Consider the following 20,261-nt stretch of genomic DNA (forward strand, 5'->3'; position numbering starts at 1 on the left):
CTTGTATGCTTAACTCGCTCCGTTCTCAATTGTTTAATTAATTTTTTGCTCTTCGCTGTTTGCGGCTGTTCCTCCATTTCCCCCTACTTCGTTCTTTTATCTCGCGAATATGTTATTGCAATCCTTAACGGGAGCGTTTCAATAAACTGATTGAAAATAGTTTTGCATTTACCTTTTTAGTAAAAGGCGAGCTTTTAAGCCTGAGAAATCACCCCGTAAATGCACACGTTTAATTGCACATGTGTTAATATGTATGCTTACACAGTATTAAAAGACAGTCAAAAATTAACGTCATTTACCTTCGTTCCCGCGTGTGACTCGTGCTGTAAATCTCTTCCTTGTTTTTAGTTCACGTGATTACATAGGAGGCGTGATGACGCGATACGTGACTCCGCCTCCTCCATTACAGTGTATGGACAAAAAATATGTTCCAGTTATGACCATTACGCTTTGAATTTCGAAATGAAACCTGCCTAACTTTTGTAAGTAAGCTGTAAGGAATGAGCCTGCCAAATTTCAGCCTTCCACCTACATGGGAAGTTGGAGAATTAGTGATGAGTCAGTCAGTCAGTCAGTGAGTGAGTGAGTCAGTCAGTGAGGGCTTTGCCTTTTATTATTATAGATCAACCTTTCTTCTGGTACATTCTGTATTTACTTGACCATCTCAGTATTTTTCCTAAACCAATTCTTATATTTCAGTGTACATTTTGTTGTTCACTTACCTTTATCTTGCTTCCGACATTTATTAACCCTTTATGCTATTTCCTGAAGATGAATACTATGTTACCCTAAAATTATTCTTCCACAAGCATTGGCAGTACTATAGAGACTGTAGTAGTACAATGTGAACAACAGGCAATGCATACAAACGCAATGAATACATTCTCATACACTAAAGGCAACTTTCAATTACATGAGTAGTCTAATGGCCTCTGGATGGAAATTGGATAGAAACTATTCCTGAATCTAATGGTGTGAAAAACTAATTGTGCAGGGGGTTTGTGATCTTTATTAATATTCTTTGCATTTCTAAGGTGTCTTTAGTATATATTCTGAAAAGAAGGAAGTTATGTGCCAATAATAGCCCGTACTGACTTCAGTTAACTGTTTTTAGTTCTTTATTGTCATGAGCTTAGCAGGTGTCCTAACAGGATGTAATACAACCCAAGAGGGCAGACTCCACCATGCACCTATAGAAGGTGGTGCACATAGATGGAGAATTATAGGTTTTCTTTAGACATCAAAGTAAAACTTTATTTGTGTGCCCGCTTGACAGCAGCTGAGATTGAGTTGCGCTGCATTAGATCTTCTGTGAACTCTTAAAAAATGTAAAGCTGCTATACAATCTCCACAGCATCCATTTTAATATATGGGAGTGTGGTCTGCCTCATGCTTCCTAAAGTCTATAACCAGCTGTTTAGTTCTGCTGACTTTAAGGAAACATTGTTGTCATGGCACCATTGAGTCTAAAGGAAAATGTCATCTCTGTAAGCTGCCTCATTGTTGTTAGTAATCAGACTTACAGTGGTGGTGTCCTCAGAAAATGTAATGATAGGGATGAAGCCGTGTCTGGCCACACAGGTCAGAAACCTGTCACAATTATGAGTGTCCATAATTTCCAATGCTTTTCTATGCTGCAGTTAGCTTGATTCTGTGGGTTTTGTTTATCTTTTATGTATATTTTTTGCCTTTCCATTAGTAGTCATCTTACCTAATCAAATGGTACAGTTGTGTCTCTAGAAAACATTATTTTGTTTGTATGTGGGGTTTTTTTTCTGGAGAGAATATACAAGTACTTTATGTAGAAAGGCAGTCGTAATAGGACTGACTTATTTTAGAGTTGCTAATTAATCTAACATGTAGCTCTTTGGAGATGTGGGAAGAAAACCAGAGTACCTGGAAAATCCAATGTAGATACAGGGACAATGCATCGACTCCATTGACTCCACACAGACAGACCCAGATTCATGGGTTCAACCCAGTGCCTGGGTGTTGTGAGGCAACAACACTAACCAGTGTGCCACCTTGCTAACCTCCAATATCTTCTCTGATGTTAAATAATTGTCCAAACATGTTAGGCATAGCTCCTTAAACCTCTGGTATGTTGTTGAAACCATGTTTATGTGGTGCCTGTTTCTTGGGAAACTGAATAATGTAAGGTCATACCAGTTTAATTCATGTCAGTCAGAAAATGAAGTTAAAGCCCTAGTTGTCCGTGACACCACTGCCTGACTGGCATTAGTTTACCTGTCTTTTTAGGTTGTAAGATGTATGTAACGCTTTGGTCAATTGTCAGTTTTCTTTTCTAGAGGCAGATTTAGAATATAAGTTAGGTCAGGTTGGGGAGCATGCAGTGGTACAGTGCGTTGCCACACCCATCACACGACTAAACAGCTCTGGATCCCAGTTGGCAACCCCCCAGGCAGACACATGTCCCAGTCCCACTCCCCAGAAATGACCATCTTTCTGCCGCAGCCAGGTGTTACGTGGGTGTCACTTTGGACTGATCCTGCCACTCGGGTCCTCAACAATGAGGATCCTGCGAGATGGGTTACCCACATGGCCTTAGTACTGTAACTGACGCTCCCTCACAATGTGCCTCATTTGGGATTCCGTGAGCAACCGCTGGTTCAACACAAAGTCAAACCAGCATTACCCAAGGATTATCCGTGACCATACCAGAGTGCAGTTTTTGTCTCCGGTCACTGGAGAACGTTCATATCTCAGAACAATATAGCAAAACGTGAAGCACCAGGACTCTAAAGACTTGGACCTTTGTCCTTTTGCAAAGATATTGGGAATGCAGCGCACCCCTTTCCAGTGACCTCATGGCCCCCATGCTTTCCTAATCCATCTACTGACCTCCTATGAAAAGTGACCAGAGACGTGAATGTCGCTGTTGAAGTAAGTAAACCTCTTGACAAGGTCGACATTCTCTCCGCAGACACACTGCCGATGGCTGTGCCGAAGTGGTCATTGAAATCCTGGATCATGGTACTTATCCAGTGGGTCACAATTGCAGAGTTATCCATAAAGACTATTCCATCACCCATCCTGACTGCGACTCTCCGAGGAACATCTCTGGATGTAAGTAATGCTTCAACTCCTCTGTAAGCAAGATATGTTTCACTAGACCATAGATGATGTGTCACTTGCTCACAGATTCCTCTATCAAACACCTCCTCTGCCCTCAGAGCCCTCACAGCCATCCTTCTTGGTTTCCAGTACAGACTGGACTTGCCATCAAACTGTATGTTGCAACTCCCCTCTATGATATCCAGAGTGCCCTGTGAGATGAAAACACCTCCTTCTCGGAACCAAATTGAAAGTCCTTGTGTATATGATAAAGGCTGCATCTGGTGTGTGTCATTTATTTTGCCTAAATTAAAATTTTTGAATGATTTTGTTGCTGGCTGTATACTATTCAGAGAGAAGTGGAATAAACCTTTATCTGCCCATTTTCTAGAACTTGCTTATTCCAATTAGAACTCACTTGCATTACTCCAGTTGGCTTATCTTTCATTTGTGGAGAGGAAATTTTGGGTACCAAAAGAAGACGCATGCAAAAACAGATGTGCATCTCTTGTATCAAATGGTACAATGTCATTGATGGAGGCAGATTATCAGCATGTGCCTCTAAGGATGAAGGTCTTTATTCAGACCAGTGTTTTAAAGTGTCTTATTCATTCTGTAAATTTCCATTGAAGCCATAGATGGAAGTAAGGTGGCTCTCATTCCAGCAGGAGACGCTTCCAGCTTATGAGGTTAAGATTTTGCCAAATTAATGTGCAGTTTTGCACACAATGTAGTAAGTCTATTGAGGAAGTTCATTAGTGGTGATTGGTTAAGGGGTTTGTATCATTGAAGTATGACAGTGACACATTTGCACAGATTCTTGTTTGTAAGCAGTAATTGGTTTAAAAAAAAAAAATGCCATAAGCATTATGTGCCTGCTTTTCATAAAATTAAAATTGCTGTTGCCCATTCTTCACACATTGTTTCTTGCCTTTGCCATAGTCACTCCACACTCTATAAAAGACTGTGTATTATTTCAAGAATAAAATGGTTTCTCAGTGTAAGTTCAGAAGTAGGACAATAATGCCAGCAGAACACAAACGCGCATTTATATGACCATAGGTGTGATCTTCATTAGCAATAAAAATCCAAACCAATAAGCACATTTTGCCTGTTCTTCCTATTGTTATCCAGAGCATAGCTGTCGGTGAAATTTTCACAAGTTACACCACCATACTCTCCCCACCATTGAATTTTTCCCTTTTCCACCATTAATAATGAATGTAACATTCCCTTCCGAACAGTATGGTGGTGAAGTGGTATGCCCTGTTGCATCACAAATGAGTATGGCATTCTGGATTCAAATCCAATACCTGGGACTTCATGTATAATTGCGTGCGTAGAATTCACACTAAAACATGGCATATGGACAAAAGTGGAAATGTGCAAACGCACAAAAACATCCAGATGCATAAATCTGTGCGTACACCAAGTTCCATACACTTCCCTTTTACAAATCCCAACGAATGTGAAATTTAACACATGTGCATGTGCCTACAGCCCCACACCGGCTCCTCTAAATAAATGCTGCATCTGACTACCTGTTTTTACATTCTGATAATTACATTCAAACGAAGTTGTACCGCTGTCCGATTTGGCTGATCATTTTGGCCAGACAGGGTTAGGTTCATCATAGCGCATCTGTTCAGGTACATGCTTGCACACTCTTAGACACTTTCTGTGCACTATAGAGCAGCACATTAATACAGTGGAAATGCTTTCTATTTACATAAGCAAATTCATTTCTGAAGGTGACTTTATAGTGTAGCAACACATACCACAATGGACTGATTCTCTGGTCTTTACTTTGAGGTAACTCGCTATCCTTAAAAGGACTGCTTGCCTTTTTGCGACAATAGTTGGAAAAAGCACCTGCTGACTGTGCAGAGCTGCTGTTTTTACAGGTTTTCCAACTATGTATGATGTAATGTCAGCTCATTCTTTTGGTGATTTATTCTTGGCTGATGTAACTTATCTGCCATCATTGCAACAGCAATGTGCCTGCAGTTGACTGCTTTGGAAAACTGGACATTGGTGCTAATTGTGATTTTATGTTTGCCAGTTCAACCACAGTGTAAGGAAATGGATGTCAAGCAGGTAATACCATCTTATACAGCTGGCATGGTGCGACTCAGCGGTGATTGCAAAATACCCGATCGATCAGCAAGATCAAGTTCAAAAGCTCCTGTGACTAAAAATCTGAGAGTGAACAGAACTTACAAAGGAGTAGGTAGAGCACAATTCCTCAAAGTCTGCCTTTGTAATGCCGACACCACTTAAGCACACAGCTCCAATAGGATAGCTGTTGGAAATCAAAATCAACTTATTTAATGCTAAAGAAGCCATGGTAGTTGGAATGGTTTGGCCATTCCCTTCACCATTATACTGTATTATTCCAGAATGTTTACAATCATCCATCCATCCATCCATTCTCCAACCCACTGAATCCGAACACAGGGTCACGGGGGTCTGCTGGAGCCAATCCTAGCCAACACAGGGCACAAGGCAGGAACCAATCCCGGGCAGGGTGCCAACCCACCACAGTGTTTACAATCAAGTGAATTAAATTTGTAACCAATATGCAATTCATTTCAGTGTATTTGATAAAACCTGCATCATAAATGTGAATCTAAAAAAGAAAACTAGACCACAGAAACAGTTGCATTGCTTGGACGCTTGGTGCCGCCAGTTTGCAAAACCAAACGAAAAGTGCGTACGTAAGGGGGGACCCTGCTGTGAAAATGTATGTGGCTTTATGCCAAGTTTACTTTTTATACACCTCAAAGTGAGCATGGAAACGAGCATATGCTACTCTAAAATATCTGTATAAAAAAGGAAACTATTGGTGTTTTAATACAGCATAGTAAATAGTTCCAATAAAGGAACAATGTAATGGATATGGCTACGGCTACAGCTGTCCAGCCCACTGCCCATCCATTTTTTGAACTGGTATGAGACAGGAGACCACTTTGGACTGCGTGCCATGCTCAAACTCAATCCACACTTACTCATATAATGTCAGTTTTGAAACATCAGATACACTAACTTCTATGAATTTGGGATGTGGGGAAAAAATGGAGGATCAGGAGAAAACTTCACACAGTAATGACCCTGTAAATAAGTAGTGCCAGCTACAGATACAGAAAGTAAAAACTGAAGCAAGTTCCAGGTTTCCTTGTGCTTCTTGATTAGTCTACAACAGTGATGAAATGAGCTGTGCAATATGTTCATTCCAAAATTAGTGCTTTCAGAACTTTTGACATATATCATGAGCTCCGCTTACAATACTCTGAGGCACAAGGAAATTTTCTCTTACAATGGGGAAATGGAATGAGCAAACAAAGACAAAGTCACAGAAATGCTCAATTAAAAGTGCTGGTAAAACTGCATACTTCAATGCGAAAACCAACCAGTAAAGACTAAATTTCTGTTCTTCATGTTTTTAAAGTTCGGGGATTGCCGCCACGACAGGCACCGACCACCTTACGGCCACAGCTCCGGTCAGCTGCCTCAACAATAGAGGCACGGAACATGGCCCATTCGGACTCAATGTCCCCCACCTCCCTCGGGATGTGGTCAAAGTTCTGCCGGAGGTGGGAGTTGAAGCTACTTCTGACAGGGGGCTCTGCCAGACGTTCCCAGCAGACCCTCACAACACGTTTGGGCCTACCACGCCTGACCGGCATCCTCTCCCACCATCGAAGCCAACTCACCACCAGGTGGTGATCAGTTGACAGCTCCGCCCCTCTCTTCACCCGAGTGTCCAAGACATGTGGCCGCAAGTCCGACGACACGACCACAAAGTCGATCATCGAACTGAGGCCTAGGGCGTCCTGGTGCCAAGTGCACATATGAACACCCCTATGCTTGAACATGGTGTTCGTTATGGACAATCCATGACGAGCACAGAAGTCCAATAACAAAACACCGCTCGGGTTCAGATCAGGGGGGCCATTCCTCCCAATCACGCCCTTCCAGGTCTCACTGTCATTGCCCACGTGAGCATTGAAGTCTCCCAGCAGAACGAGGGAGTCCCCAGAAGGTATGCCCTCTAGCACCCCCTCCAGGGACTCCAAAAAGGGTGGGTACTCCGAACTGCTGTTCGGTGCATACGCACAAACAACAGTTAGGACCCGTCCCCCCACCCGAAGGCGAAGGGAGGCTACCCTCTCGTCCACCGGGGTAAACCCCAATGTACAGGCTCCAAGTTGGGGGGCAATAAGTATACCCACACCTGCTCGGCGCCTCTCACCGGGGGCAACTCCAGAGTGGTAGAGAGTCCAGCCCCTCTCAAGGAGATTGGTTCCAGAGTCCAAGCTGTGCGTCGAGGTGAGCCCGACTATATCTAGCCGGAACCTCTCAACTTCGCGCACTAGCTCAGGCTCCTTCCCCTTCAGAGAGGTGACATTCCACGTCCCAAGAGCCAGTTTCTGTAGCCGAGGATCGGACCGCCAAGGTCCCCGCCTTCGGCCACCACCCAACTCACACTGCACCCGACCTCCTTGGCCCCTCCCATAGGTGGTGAGCCCATGGGAAGGGGGACCCACGTTGCCTCTTCGGGCTGTGCCCGGCCGAGCCCCATGAGTGCAGGCCCGGCCACCAGGCGCTCGCCATCGAGCCCCACCTCCAGGCCTGGCTCCAGAGTGGGGCCCCGGTGACCCGCGTCCGGGCAAGGGAAAACGCCGTCCAAAATGGTTTTTCTTCATAGGAGGTTTGTTTAACCGCTCTTTGTCTCATCCCTCACCTAGGACCAGTTTGCCTTGGGTGGCCCTACCAGGGGCATAAAGCCCCGGACAACAGAGCTCCTAGGATCATTGGGACACGCAAACCCCTCCACCACGATAAGTGGACACCGCTGGTGGACACTGGCGGTGAAGGATGCCGTCAAGCTGAAGAAGGAGTCCTACGGGACCCTTTTGTCCTGTGGGACCCCGGAGGCAGCTGATAGGTACCGGCAGGCCAAGCGGAATGCGGCTTTGGTGGTTGCTGAGGCAAAAACTCGGGCGTGGGAGGAGTTTGGGGAGGCCATGGAGAATGACTTTCGGACGGCTTCGAGGAGATTCTGGTCCACCATCCGGCGTCTCAGGAAGGGGAAGCAGTGCAGTGTCAACACTGTATATGGTGGGGATGGTGCGCTGCTGACCTCGACTCGGGACGTTGTGGGTCGGTGGGGGGAATACTTCGAAGACCTCCTCAATCCCATTAACATGCCTTCCAATGAGGAAGCAGAGCCTGGGGACTCAGAGGTGGGCTCCCCCATCTCTGGGACTGAGGTCACCGAGGTGGTCAAAAAACTCCTTGGTGGCAGGGCCCCGGGGGTGGATGAGATACGCCCGGAGTTCCTCAAGGCTCTGGATGTTGTAGGACTGTCTTGGCTGACACGCCTCTGCAACATCGCATGGACATCAGGGACAGTGCCTCTGGATTGGCAGACCGGGGTGGTGGTCCCCCTCTTTAAGAAGGGGGATCGGAGGGTGTGTTCCAACTACAGAGGGATCACACTCCTCAGCCTCCCTGGAAAAGTCTATTCAGGGGTCCTGGAGAGGAGGGTCCGTCGGATAGTCGAGCCTCGGATTCAGGAGGAACAGTGTGGTTTTCGTCCTGGTCGCGGAACAGTGGACCAGCTCTATACCCTTAGCAGGGTCCTGGAGGGTGCATGGGAGTTTGCCCAACCAGTCTACATGTGTTTTGTGGACTTAGAAAAGGCATTCGACCGTGTCCCTCGGGGAATCCTGTGGGGGGTACTCCGAGAGTATGGGGTACCGGCCCCCCTGATAAGGGCTGTTCAGTCCCTGTACGATCAGTGCCAGAGCTTGGTCCACATTGCCGGCAGTAAGTCGAACCCGTTTCCAGTGAGAGTTGGACTCCGCCAGGGCTGCCCTTTGTCACCGATTCTGTTCATAACTTTTATGGACAGAATTTCTAGGCGCAGCCAGGGTGTTGAGGGGGTCCGGTTTGGTGGGCTCAGGATTGGGTCACTGCTTTTTGCAGATGATGTTGTCCTGTTTGCTTCATCAGGCCGTGATCTTCAGCTCTCTCTGGATCGGTTCGCAGTCGAGTGTGAAGCGGCTGGGATGAGAATCAGCACCTCCAAATCCGAGACCATGGTCCTCAACCGGAAAAGGGTGGAGTGCCCTCTCAGGGTTGGTAGCGAGATCCTGCCCCAAGTGGAGGAGTTCAAGTATCTCAGGGTCTTGTTCACGAGTGAGGGAAGAATGGAGCGTGAGATCGACAGGCGGATCGGTGCGGCATCCGCAGTAATGCGGGCGTTGCATCGGTCTGTCGTGGTGAAAAAGGAGCTGAGCCGCAAGGCGAAGCTGTCAATTTACCAGTCGATCTATGTTCCTACCCTCACCTATGATCATGAGCTATGGGTAGTGACCGAAAGAACGAGATCGCGAATACAAGCGGCTGAAATGAGTTTCCTCCGCAGGGTGTCTGGGCTTTCCCTTAAAGATAGGGTGAGAAGCTCAGTCATCCGGGAGGGGCTCAGAGTAGAGCTGCTGCTCCTCCGCATCGAGAGGAGTCAGATGAGGTGGCTCGGGCATCTGATCAGGATGCCTCCTGGACGCCTCCCTGGTGAGGTGTTCCAGGCACGTCCAACCGGGAGGAGGCCCCGGGGAAGACCCAGGACACGCTGGAGGGACTATGTCTCTCGACTGGCCTGGGAACGCCTTGGGATTCTCCCGGAAGAGCTAGAAGAAGTGGCCGGGGAGAGGGAAGTCTGGGCATCTCTGCTCAAGCTGCTGCCCCCGCGACCCGACCTCGGATAAGCGGGAGACAATGGATGGATGGATGTTTTTAAAGTCTAACAGCTGGCTAAAATGTGACATTACATAGTGAAACACCCATTTGAATGTTATGGGAGCAAATGTGGATGCCATCTTCAGTTTCAAGTAATTACTGAAGTTTCAAGTCCAGTACAAAGGTAAATTCTGGATTAGTACACAGACATAAGCAATAGAAGCATTTTGAATCATATGTAAGACGCACTTTGAAAACAATAGTACAAAGGCTGTTTGACAGAAATTGTGAAATAGTGGATTTTTCTTCAATTCACTAGTCTGATTTCATAAAGGTACACTTAAAGTTGCCAAAAATGTAAAAACGGTGGGAGAAATTTGGTAAATGAAAGCATCAGAAATTTTGCAAAATTTTGAAATTTTATTGAATTAGTTTAACTTGTTAGTAATAGGTTTTCAACCCGATTAATGTACTCTTCATATACTGATGCAAACATACTGTAAAATGTGAGGTTTGACATGAAGTTAATTTCAGACAAATCTGATTTGAAAAGTATATTGCTGCAAAAGCAGCATTTAAAGAATTTGCGTAAATGAAAATATCCTAAATAATCTTGGCATCCACTTGTTAATGTAGTACTGCTGTAGTGTTTACCTTTTTATGTTTTTGTTTTAATTTTAGGCAGTGTTTATTTTTCAGATACTAATAAGAATATGTTAATAATGTTTGTCCTCAGACAAATGAGGAAGGCCATGATCATTCATTATAAACTCTGTTGATGAACTCCATGACCTATAAAATTCTCCCCATTTGTTATTACCTCCAAGGGAAATCTCTCCTCTGCTACAAATAATATTCAGGCTATAATGAAACTTTGCTGAGAATGTTGTAAACATAAAAATCTTTAAGTATCCCCATAATAATAAACATATTCCATACAGTATATTAAATACTGTGTACTTTGGAGATGGTGGAAGTAAATGTTGGACTTTTAACTGTGCCATTGACAGTAATATTTCTGGCTTCAAGTACAGTAAATCCTTACAATCCCCCAATTCTATTCCTGTCTCATTTATCTGCTTCTATAAAAGTGTACCCTATTTCATGATGCCATAGTCTACCCCCAATTGTTTGCAATCAGGCGTAGTAGAAAAAAAAAAGTTCTGAGAGGTCTATCAAGCAGCAGCAGCAACATGTGAGACTTAACACTAAGAAGCTGTGATGCCCTTAGATGTCCAGGGCTGCACACATGCTATACTTGATGGATCAACGTGTGTCTACACAGTGATAAGAGACATGGGTAGGCCATTCAATGCTACTCGAGAGAGACCACAGCTTGCAATTATTTGCCACGAAGAAGGAATTCACAGTAAGTGCAGGTTATAAGCATGCACTGATTAAGTTCCTACCCTTTGTATACACTGCCCGTGTAATCTTGGCCTAATGTACCTTGCTGGAACACTAAGAAGATGATCGAACTTGGAGGAACTAAAAGTTGTAACAAAGTTTCCTTAGTTGAACAAGCGGAAGCTTCATTACCAAGCCTCAAGGCGCACGATTTGGCGTCTTCCACCGACAATCCTAGCCCAAGCCACCCCCCCAATGATATTTGATACTATTTCATGTGTTCTCTATATCTTATACTGTTTTTCAGATAAATTCATTAAATTTCAACAGAAGCAGCGAAGCATAGCAAGTATTTCGCCAAGTGCTCTTAAGCACAGTCATGTTGTGATGAGGTTAGTTGATTTTCAATACATAAAATTATGTGTTAATGGAAATGGATAGCAAAAGTGTATAGTGAATAGGGCCTGCCTAAACCTAAGTCCATTTTTTCCCAATAGGGTCAATGACTCAGTATCCATGGTTTCTGTATCCTCTGGGTTTTTCAGGAATACATATCTTGTTGGTAATGAGAATTGACTATCCTCTTAACTAGTCACTTAATTGGTTAACTTAATGACAATGCAGAGTAAAGAATACATGGAAGATTTATTGCAGGATTTCCTCTCCAAGGATTTCCTCCATGTGATTCCTTGCATAATCTTAATAGTAGCTAAATTTTCAACCTATGAGTAAAACTGAATGACAGGTAGTACTGTGTCTCCATCTGCATTACTGCATGAAGAACTGACATTTTGACTTGAAGACCCAACTGCTCCTGTCATTCTTTGGTCAAAACACTTTCTCGTTAATCTTTGGGTACAAACTTGTAATTCCGGATGTATTTATTTAAAAATATTTGACCAATAAAAGTATTTGTTTTGCATGTTTTGAGCAAGCAACTAGATAACAAACATGTGGATTATGCAACACAAGTAATGTGATTTTTTTTTTTTTTTTTTCCCCCCCATGGATGTTTTTCACATTATTTTCTTGGCCACCTCTACAATATACATGGTGTAAGTAACATATTATGGTATAGTATCCTTTTAAACTTGAAGAGCTCTTTTTGTGCAATTATGATCCTTTAAGTATGTATGTGAGCTACTTTGAAACACAACAGAAGTATGGATTAGTAGTTTGGAACACCATGCATCTGCATAAATGGATACTTTTTGTTGAAATTCTCCCTTCACACAATGTGAAATGAGAGTACAGTATACATGATTTTCAGGGCATTGATGCTGAACAGCATGGTAATGGACATAAGCTGTCAGCTTGCACAGTTTAGCTACAGCCAGGTATATAAGTTCTTGAGATTTGCTTCCAATCACCATGTCCAAGTGGCCTTGCTTAGTAAATATAAGCTCTGTAATACAGTGTTTTGTTTTGTTTTTTTATTCCCCCTCCCCCATATGTAATTGTCTACAGTTAATTAATGATAAGTAAAAGAAATATTTTATAAAAATAACATTGCTGGGGGAATAATATCTTCAGTCATCCATGCCTGACACTGAAATGTGACCAGTCCTCGAAATCTTGAAATATTAAAGAGATCTGTAAATTAATAAAAGTAATTGGTGTAGGGGGTATTTAATTTTTTTTTCTACAACTCGGCAGTGTTCTACAAAGGGTCATTTTACTAATTTAGTGCAAAGTCGCATCAGAAATAAAGTGTCTTATTTATTATAAATTCAGCAGTAAATATCTCAAAAAAACAATTTCTTTTCCAGAGATTAGAAGATCTGATGATGAAAGTCACTGTGTATTGAGGAGTCTCTCATGTTCGCATGAGATCATATGATTAGTCAGGCAGTGATTGCACAACCGAGTAATTGAAAAGAGAGAAAAAAATAAATGTGTATTTCACATTGTTACTGTAGTTACTCTTCCTTGTACATCAAACCCAATACATTTTATCATGTTAATATAGCAAGGGTGTTTGCTTGGGAACAAAGGGTTATAATGTTAATTTAAAGCGTTCTTTATTGAGATTCTATTTCTAAGAGCTGTTTACTGATTCAAGTGATGTGTATATCTAATTTGACATTATGTTGACATCTTCTGAATTTTTTTTTTCTCCCCCACTCTTGTCTGAGCCAAAAATGATCACATGTGATAGTTGTAGAACTTGGTCAAAGATTTTATTTTCAGGTTAATCAAAAACATTGCGTATTTTAAAAGTCTTGGTATATAAGGGAAAAGAAAGGCAAACATGCAATATGAAACAAAGCTAATTCACTCATTGGTTTATAATTAACCATGTCTGGTTACAAACTGCATTGTAGAGGAATTCATCCAAAAGTCAGCCATGCAGCTCACACTTGGGCCTTTTTTCACCTGGCATTAACATATGTTTTGGTGATCAAATCAGTCACACTTGACCACTTTAAAACAAGGTGTAAATGCACTTAATGATTAGACTGCTCTAACCACATTCAGTTATGGTAAGAAACAGATAGTGACTGCATTTGATGCAAATGTGTTTTCAATCTACATACAGCAGCCACATAAGAAGAAGCTGAATTGAATTTAGTGGTTTAAAGTGACATCAGATCTCTATCCAGACATATTAAAGATGCTAGGGGTGCATTTTAATGGTGGGCGTAAATAGGTTTTCATGTTTGTCTCCCAGCTCATTACTGGACCAGTTCTCCTTTAATTGCAGTGCATTTGAAGTCTCCAGGTACTGTTTACATCAAAACTTTAGCCACTGTCTTTATCACTCCATCATCATCATCATCATCATTATTAACTATATAACTTTTTTTTGTCTGTTCCATAAAAGGCAGTCGCCCAAAACACTGTAAACTAAGGGTAGAAAATGTCTAAGCATCATTACAAAAAGAACATCTATTAATGTTGATTTTAGGACCTTTTGAATGTTGAACTGCAGACATCTATAGGTTATTAATTGTTTTAGAGTTCCTTACCTGCGTATTCTTTATACCCAAGCTCTTTTTGTAAATTACTCCTTCAATCACTGCAGATTGATTATATTTTACCATTGTAGGGTACTCTGATTCATTGTTCAATTTTTTTCTATTCCAAAAAAACCCCAAAAAACTGACAAGTCAGATTTTTCACAAGTAAGAGACATGTCACCATTTACCAGTACAGGCTCAATCAATCCTATACAAGTTTACACTTGCATTTGTTTTGAATTATTGATTTGCTGCTGAAAACATCCATTTTCGGAAACTGCAGATCTATAATATTACTGACTTTTTAAACATTTTGTTTTCCTTATAGGTAGAAGATACATTACTGTTCAGTTCTGGGTAACGGAACACCATGGGAAGTGGTATGTAATGATATTCAGTGTGTTTTTGTGGAGTGCTGTTTAATGTAATTGTCTGGTTATATGAATTTATTTTAAAGTATCGTATTTTATTCATAATCCTTTGGTAATAACAGTTAAAAAGAAAAAAAAAATTCTTTTACTCAATACCATGCCCCCAGTGTGATAATGAGTACCACACTTCCTGTTAATGTGATTCAGTCTGACAGCATACTTCTAAGAAATAACAATGGCAACTGAGAGGCACAATTGTTGTACACTTATGAATAAAAGTATTTTGAGTATTGCTATTGTCTAAAATGGCTTTTGCATAAATCTGTTTCAAGCTCTATTTGTTTCTGTTGACCATTATTTTGTAATGGTGAAACAAATGCTTCATCAGAACCTAGTAACTTTTTTGAAATGTTTTATTTAAACTGCAAAGGAGAAAGGGACTGAATTAGTGTTCTTGTCACCTTTACTGTATATCCAGGGATACCAAATGATCCAAAACATTGAAAATGAAACTTGAAATAGTTAACCAAGGTGTCCATTAAGGTTTTACCTGCCACTAGTTTCCTGACTTTAGCCATCAACACTTCATAATTAACAATATACAGTAAATCTTTTAATGATTAATAAAAACAGAATTATATGAGCACATTCTTATAGATAAATTGTCAGTATTATGGTGCTTAGAGTTAGATCTTTCCAAAATTTTAATTTATCCTTCTCAAGTTTTTTTTTATATAGCCAAATATAATTGACACCTTAAGTTGATATCAACTGCTTGCTTCACTTGTGTAAAAGTCAGGAATTTGATAGACACTAGTTATTTTCTCAGAAGTTTTAAGTATAATAAACTATGCAGCATATAGAACGTTGTGACTTGCTCTTCCTACTAGAAACAAGTAGTTTCTTACCAATCAAGACTCCTATGTTAATGAATGAATTGTTATTGCTTAAAGAGAGAAATGTGCCTTTTAAATTATAATTTGTATTACTATCTCATAAGTAATTTAAGCCCTAGATATTCCTGATTTTAGAAAAAACTCCACTTCTGTGTATTTCTCAGGTTTATGATTTATATAAAAGATTTTCTGTATTTCATAGTTACTTTATATGGGGAAGAGTAAACAAAAGTACTTCTTTTCATACTTCTTTCCAGCCCTTATGTTCCTGACTTTAAAGAAATACTGGGATTCTATTCTTGTATCAAAACATTTAGTAGATATCTGTATTTAATATAAAAGTTTAATTTTGAAAGAGGAAATTCTCTTGTTACATATTGCTAGGATTAACTTTGTAAGGAAACCTAATTAAATCAAAGTAGCATTTTCCCACACTCCTCCCCTTTTATTGTCCTGATGTTGGCAATATGAATTTTTTATTTTAGTAGGTGCTGTTTTTAAAAAATAAATAAATAAAAAAAATAAAAAAAAGACTTCCAGGATAGCCATATTTAAAAAAAAAAAAAAAAAAATGGGAGGGGGTTGTTTGTTACTGAAGTCCAATGATTTATATTTGTATATAAATCATTGTCATCTTACTTTGGCCTATTAATATCATCATAAAATATTTTAAATTAATAGCTAAAACAAAAAAGAATTCATACAGTATCTGCTAAACTTGCTTTGCGGCTGTTTACACTAACTTATGAAGTTAGATTCATTTAGAAATAAATATTTCAGACATTAAACAGTTACACAGCACAGTTTTGAAAATATAGTTTTATTTGTTGTGCTTTTTTATCTTATTATGAATACTGAATTGTCTTGCATATTAAAAATTTCTTGTAATTCTCAAAAGTTACAAAAATATACTACTTTGTATCATGCAGTTATCTGTTGGCAGGTGTATTTTTTAAATATTTACACATATAAGATGACATTATGCAGTATTAATTTTCCATAAACGTATACTAATATGTGCAGCGTACATATGTAAATGTGTCTTACACTCTGGTCTTGCTTTTAGCATTGGATCTAGCTACATCAATGAAAGCCTAATCTTTATCTGTGTATTTTTGAACATTTTTTTTTCTTGTTGTAGCCTTATTTCTGAACTACATTAAGTTTTTAATCGACACAAATGTGCTTACAAAAGTTTTAAAATGCAATGAAAAAAACTAATGCAAAAACTTCATTACATTGACCTAATTAAATTGTGGTATATACCTGATGTTTCAAACTAAATGTATTTAATTTAAGCAAATCAAAGTTTGTTTTCCTAGTCTTCATTTTCTCTGCCTTGTCATGTCTGACTTTTTAAAATCCCTACTGCCACCACAATTGCTTAACCACCTTGTTTCTTCTCTTTGGCTTAAAGAAAAAGATGGTCCTCAAATAGGCCAGTACATGCACCCAGCCTGGTTGTAAACTGAGAGAGGATGCAAATTTCAAAACGTTTACTGCAAATGTGATGAAATCATATCAACTTGTGGCTGATTTTTGCAGTACTTGAATTTTCACCAAATTAACAAGCTTGATTTTTTTTTTTCAGGTGTAATTTGTTGTCTGTTTTATTCCATGACTTGACTGAACTGACTTTCTGGGCAGCCTGTTCTATTACTTTATGCAGTCAACATCAGTGGGATGGCACTACTCCTACTGTCCTGATAGTCAGTTGGTAGACGGAATCCACTGTTAACACTTTAAGTGATTGCCCCTTTGCTTGGGTTTGCAGGCAGACTGTGTTTTAGCATTTCTGATTTTTGGCAAAGTACAAATGTATAGCTACAAAAAGGAATTACTGACCATGTGAAATATTGACCAACCATAAATGATTTTGCTTTGGGTTACCTTGTCCAACCCACTAATTTTTCACTGGTCGCATAATATTTCCTGGCATGGGTTTGTTTTCAATTTGCATAGCCTGCAAGTGTGTAATGGTTCAAACATGATATTATTTTTTATGTGCTTCCCCGTTTTTAGTTTAGTGTATATTTTGTACAATTGGATCAGCTAAGGTTCTCCCATCTGAGTAAAACAAAAACAGTCTTAGCTACAAAAAAGTAAACAACTCTTCAAAACCTACAACATAGAGGTGATTTTTTTTTTTTTTAGTTTAGTATTTTATTGTTTCATTATTAAAATAGAATCAAGATTTAGCAGTGTTACCACTTTTGAAATGAATGATGCACTATTTGAATTGGTTCCTGAATTTTTTGTTTTTGAGTGGGATATTCCCTCCCATGTAACAGTAAATGTTGAGGTTCTGTAGTGCAGGAACATGGGTTTTAGGAAGCATAATATGTGTTCAATGGTTATCATACAATATAATTTATCTTAATATATAAATGTATTCATCGACATGCTTTCAGTAAAAAAAGGGAATAGTGCTTAATTAATACTATGAAAACTGGAATTCATATAATAATGTCCCATGAATCAGTAAACCCTGAGATTATTTAAAATACTTTCATTCACAACTTTTTTAAAGTTGTGTTTGTAAGAAGTCCTTTAACAACAAGGATGTAGCTAAGTGACATTGTTGGATATCTTGGCTGCTTTTGCAAGATTTAGGATTTAGAAATTAGCTGATTAACAGTGTTTATTAAATAGTTTTAGATATATTTTTTTCTCTTTGTCCCTATCCTTTTTATTTTAGAAGTTCTACAAAACTAGCCTGTTTTGTTTTCAAGTTACTGTGATAAGCAGTTAGACTTTTGCTAACATTTACAGTCATATGAAAAAGTTTCGGAACCCCTCTCAGCCTGCATAATAATTTACTCTACTTTCAACAAAAAAGATAACAGTGGTATATCTCCTTTCCTAGGAACACCTGAGTACTGGGGTGTTTTTAGTTTTTAGTGAAGCAGTATTTAGTTGTATGAAATTAAATCAAATGTGAAAAACTGGCTGTGCAAAAATTTGGGTCCCCTTGTAATTTTGCTGATTTGAATGCATGTAACTGCTCAATACTGATTACTTGCAACAAACACCAAATTGGTTGGATTAGCTCGTTAAGCGTTGAACTTCATAGACCGGTGTATCCAATCATAAGAAAAGGTATTTAAGGTGGTCAATTGCAAGTTGTGCTTCACTTTGACTCTCCTCTAAAGAGTGACAGCATGGGATCCTCAAAGCAACTCTCAAAAGATCTGAAAACAAAGATTGTTCAGTATCATGGTTTAGGGGAAGGCTACAAAAAGCTATCTCAGAGGTTTAAACTGTCAGTTACAACTGTAAGGAATGTAATCAGGAAATGGAAGGCCACAGGCACAGTTGCTGTTAAGTCCAGGTCTGACAGGCCAAGAAAAATACAAGAGCAGCATATGCACAGGATTGTGAGAATGGTTACAGACAACCCACAGATCACCTCCAAAGACCTGCAAGAACATCTTGCTGCAGATGGTGTATCTGTACATTGTTCTACAATTCAGTGCAATTTGCACAACAGGGTGATGAGAAAGAAGCCCTTTCTGCACTCACGCCACAAACAGAGTCACTTGTTGTATGCAAATGCTCATTTAGACAAGCCAGATTCATTTTGGAACAAAGTGCTTTGGACTGATGAGACAAACATCGAGTTATTTGGTCATAACAAAAAATGCTTTGCATGGTGGAAGAAGAACACCGCATTCCAAGATAAACACCTGCTACCTACTGTCAAATTTGGTGGAAGTTCCATCATGCTGTGTGGCTAGTTCAGGGACTGGGGCCCTTGTTAAAGTCGAGGGTAAGATGAATTCAACCCAATATAAACAAATTATTCAGTATAATGTTCAAGCATCAATCACGAAGTTGAACTTATGCAGGGGTTGGATATTCCAACAAGACAATGACCCAAAACACAGTTCAAAATCTACAAAGGCATTCATGCAGAAGAAGTACAATGTTCTGGAATGGCCGTCACAGTCCCGACTTCAATATTGTCGAAAATCTATGGGATGATTTGCAGCAGGCTGTCCATGCTCGGCAACCATCAAATTTAACTGAACGGGAGAGATTTTGTGTGGAAGAATGGTCAAAAATAGAGGCTGTTATATTTGCAAAAGGAGGCTCAACTAAGTATTGATGTAATATCTCTGTTGGGGTGCCCAAATTTATGCACCTGTCTAATTTTATTATGATGCATATTGCATATTTTCTGTCAATCCAATAAACTTAATGTCACTGCTGAAATACTACTGTTTCCATAAGGCATGTCATATATTAAAGAAGTTGCTAATTTGAAAGCTCAGCCAATGATAAACAAAAATCCAAAAAATTAAGAAGGGTTCCCAAGCTTTTTCATATGACTGTATATTTGTGGACTCCTCCAGAATTCTAGTTAGAACAGGACTGGCCACAACCTGAGGAATTATATATACTCTATCATCCATTAATGTATGTATAAACTCATACTGCTCATCTCTGTACATGTGTGTGTCTTCATCACATTTTTGTTGTACTGATGAACAGTCCATTGTGTGAAAAATCTTAAGCACCGCAAATTTATTTTCTTGATCCTTTTTTAGAAAATTGACTTTTTCATTTCACCTGTTTTACAGTAATTATATAAAGGTCCATCAAATTACTCTGGGGTGAATAATGGAAGAATAGTGGAAGAATGCTGCCAGGATTCAGTATTTTTTTAAGTCTTTTTCAGATTTAAATGTATACATTATCTTGCACATAGGAAGTACTTAAAGTACGGCGCACCAATATTTAAAGTATGGTTTGCATGTGTGTTAATAGAGCCCCATGGGTACCACTTGTTTCAAATCGGTATTGCTGTTTTAGTGTGTCACTGAACTTGAAGAAATTAGGGATATTTTGAGCAGTTTTAAAAACAT

At 39.9% G+C, this 20,261-nt stretch overlaps 1 protein-coding gene across 2 annotated transcripts in view; it reads left to right on the forward strand.

Annotated features, from left to right (window-relative positions):
* The window catches only part of prrg1 (proline rich Gla (G-carboxyglutamic acid) 1), a 91,812-nt gene that overhangs the window by 43,727 nt on the left and 27,824 nt on the right, over positions 1 to 20,261 (forward strand). For both annotated transcript variants that reach the window (XM_028799721.2, XM_028799722.2), the window contains exon 2: positions 14,455 to 14,506. In XM_028799721.2, coding sequence (XP_028655554.1) covers positions 14,497 to 14,506 — 10 coding nt within the window. In that variant the 5' untranslated portion in view covers positions 14,455 to 14,496. The remainder of the gene's footprint in view (positions 1 to 14,454; positions 14,507 to 20,261) is intronic.

The sequence above is a fragment of the Erpetoichthys calabaricus genome, chromosome 4 (genome assembly GCF_900747795.2).
Source record: "Erpetoichthys calabaricus chromosome 4, fErpCal1.3, whole genome shotgun sequence".
In the NCBI taxonomy this organism is placed as follows: domain Eukaryota; kingdom Metazoa; phylum Chordata; class Cladistia; order Polypteriformes; family Polypteridae; genus Erpetoichthys; species Erpetoichthys calabaricus.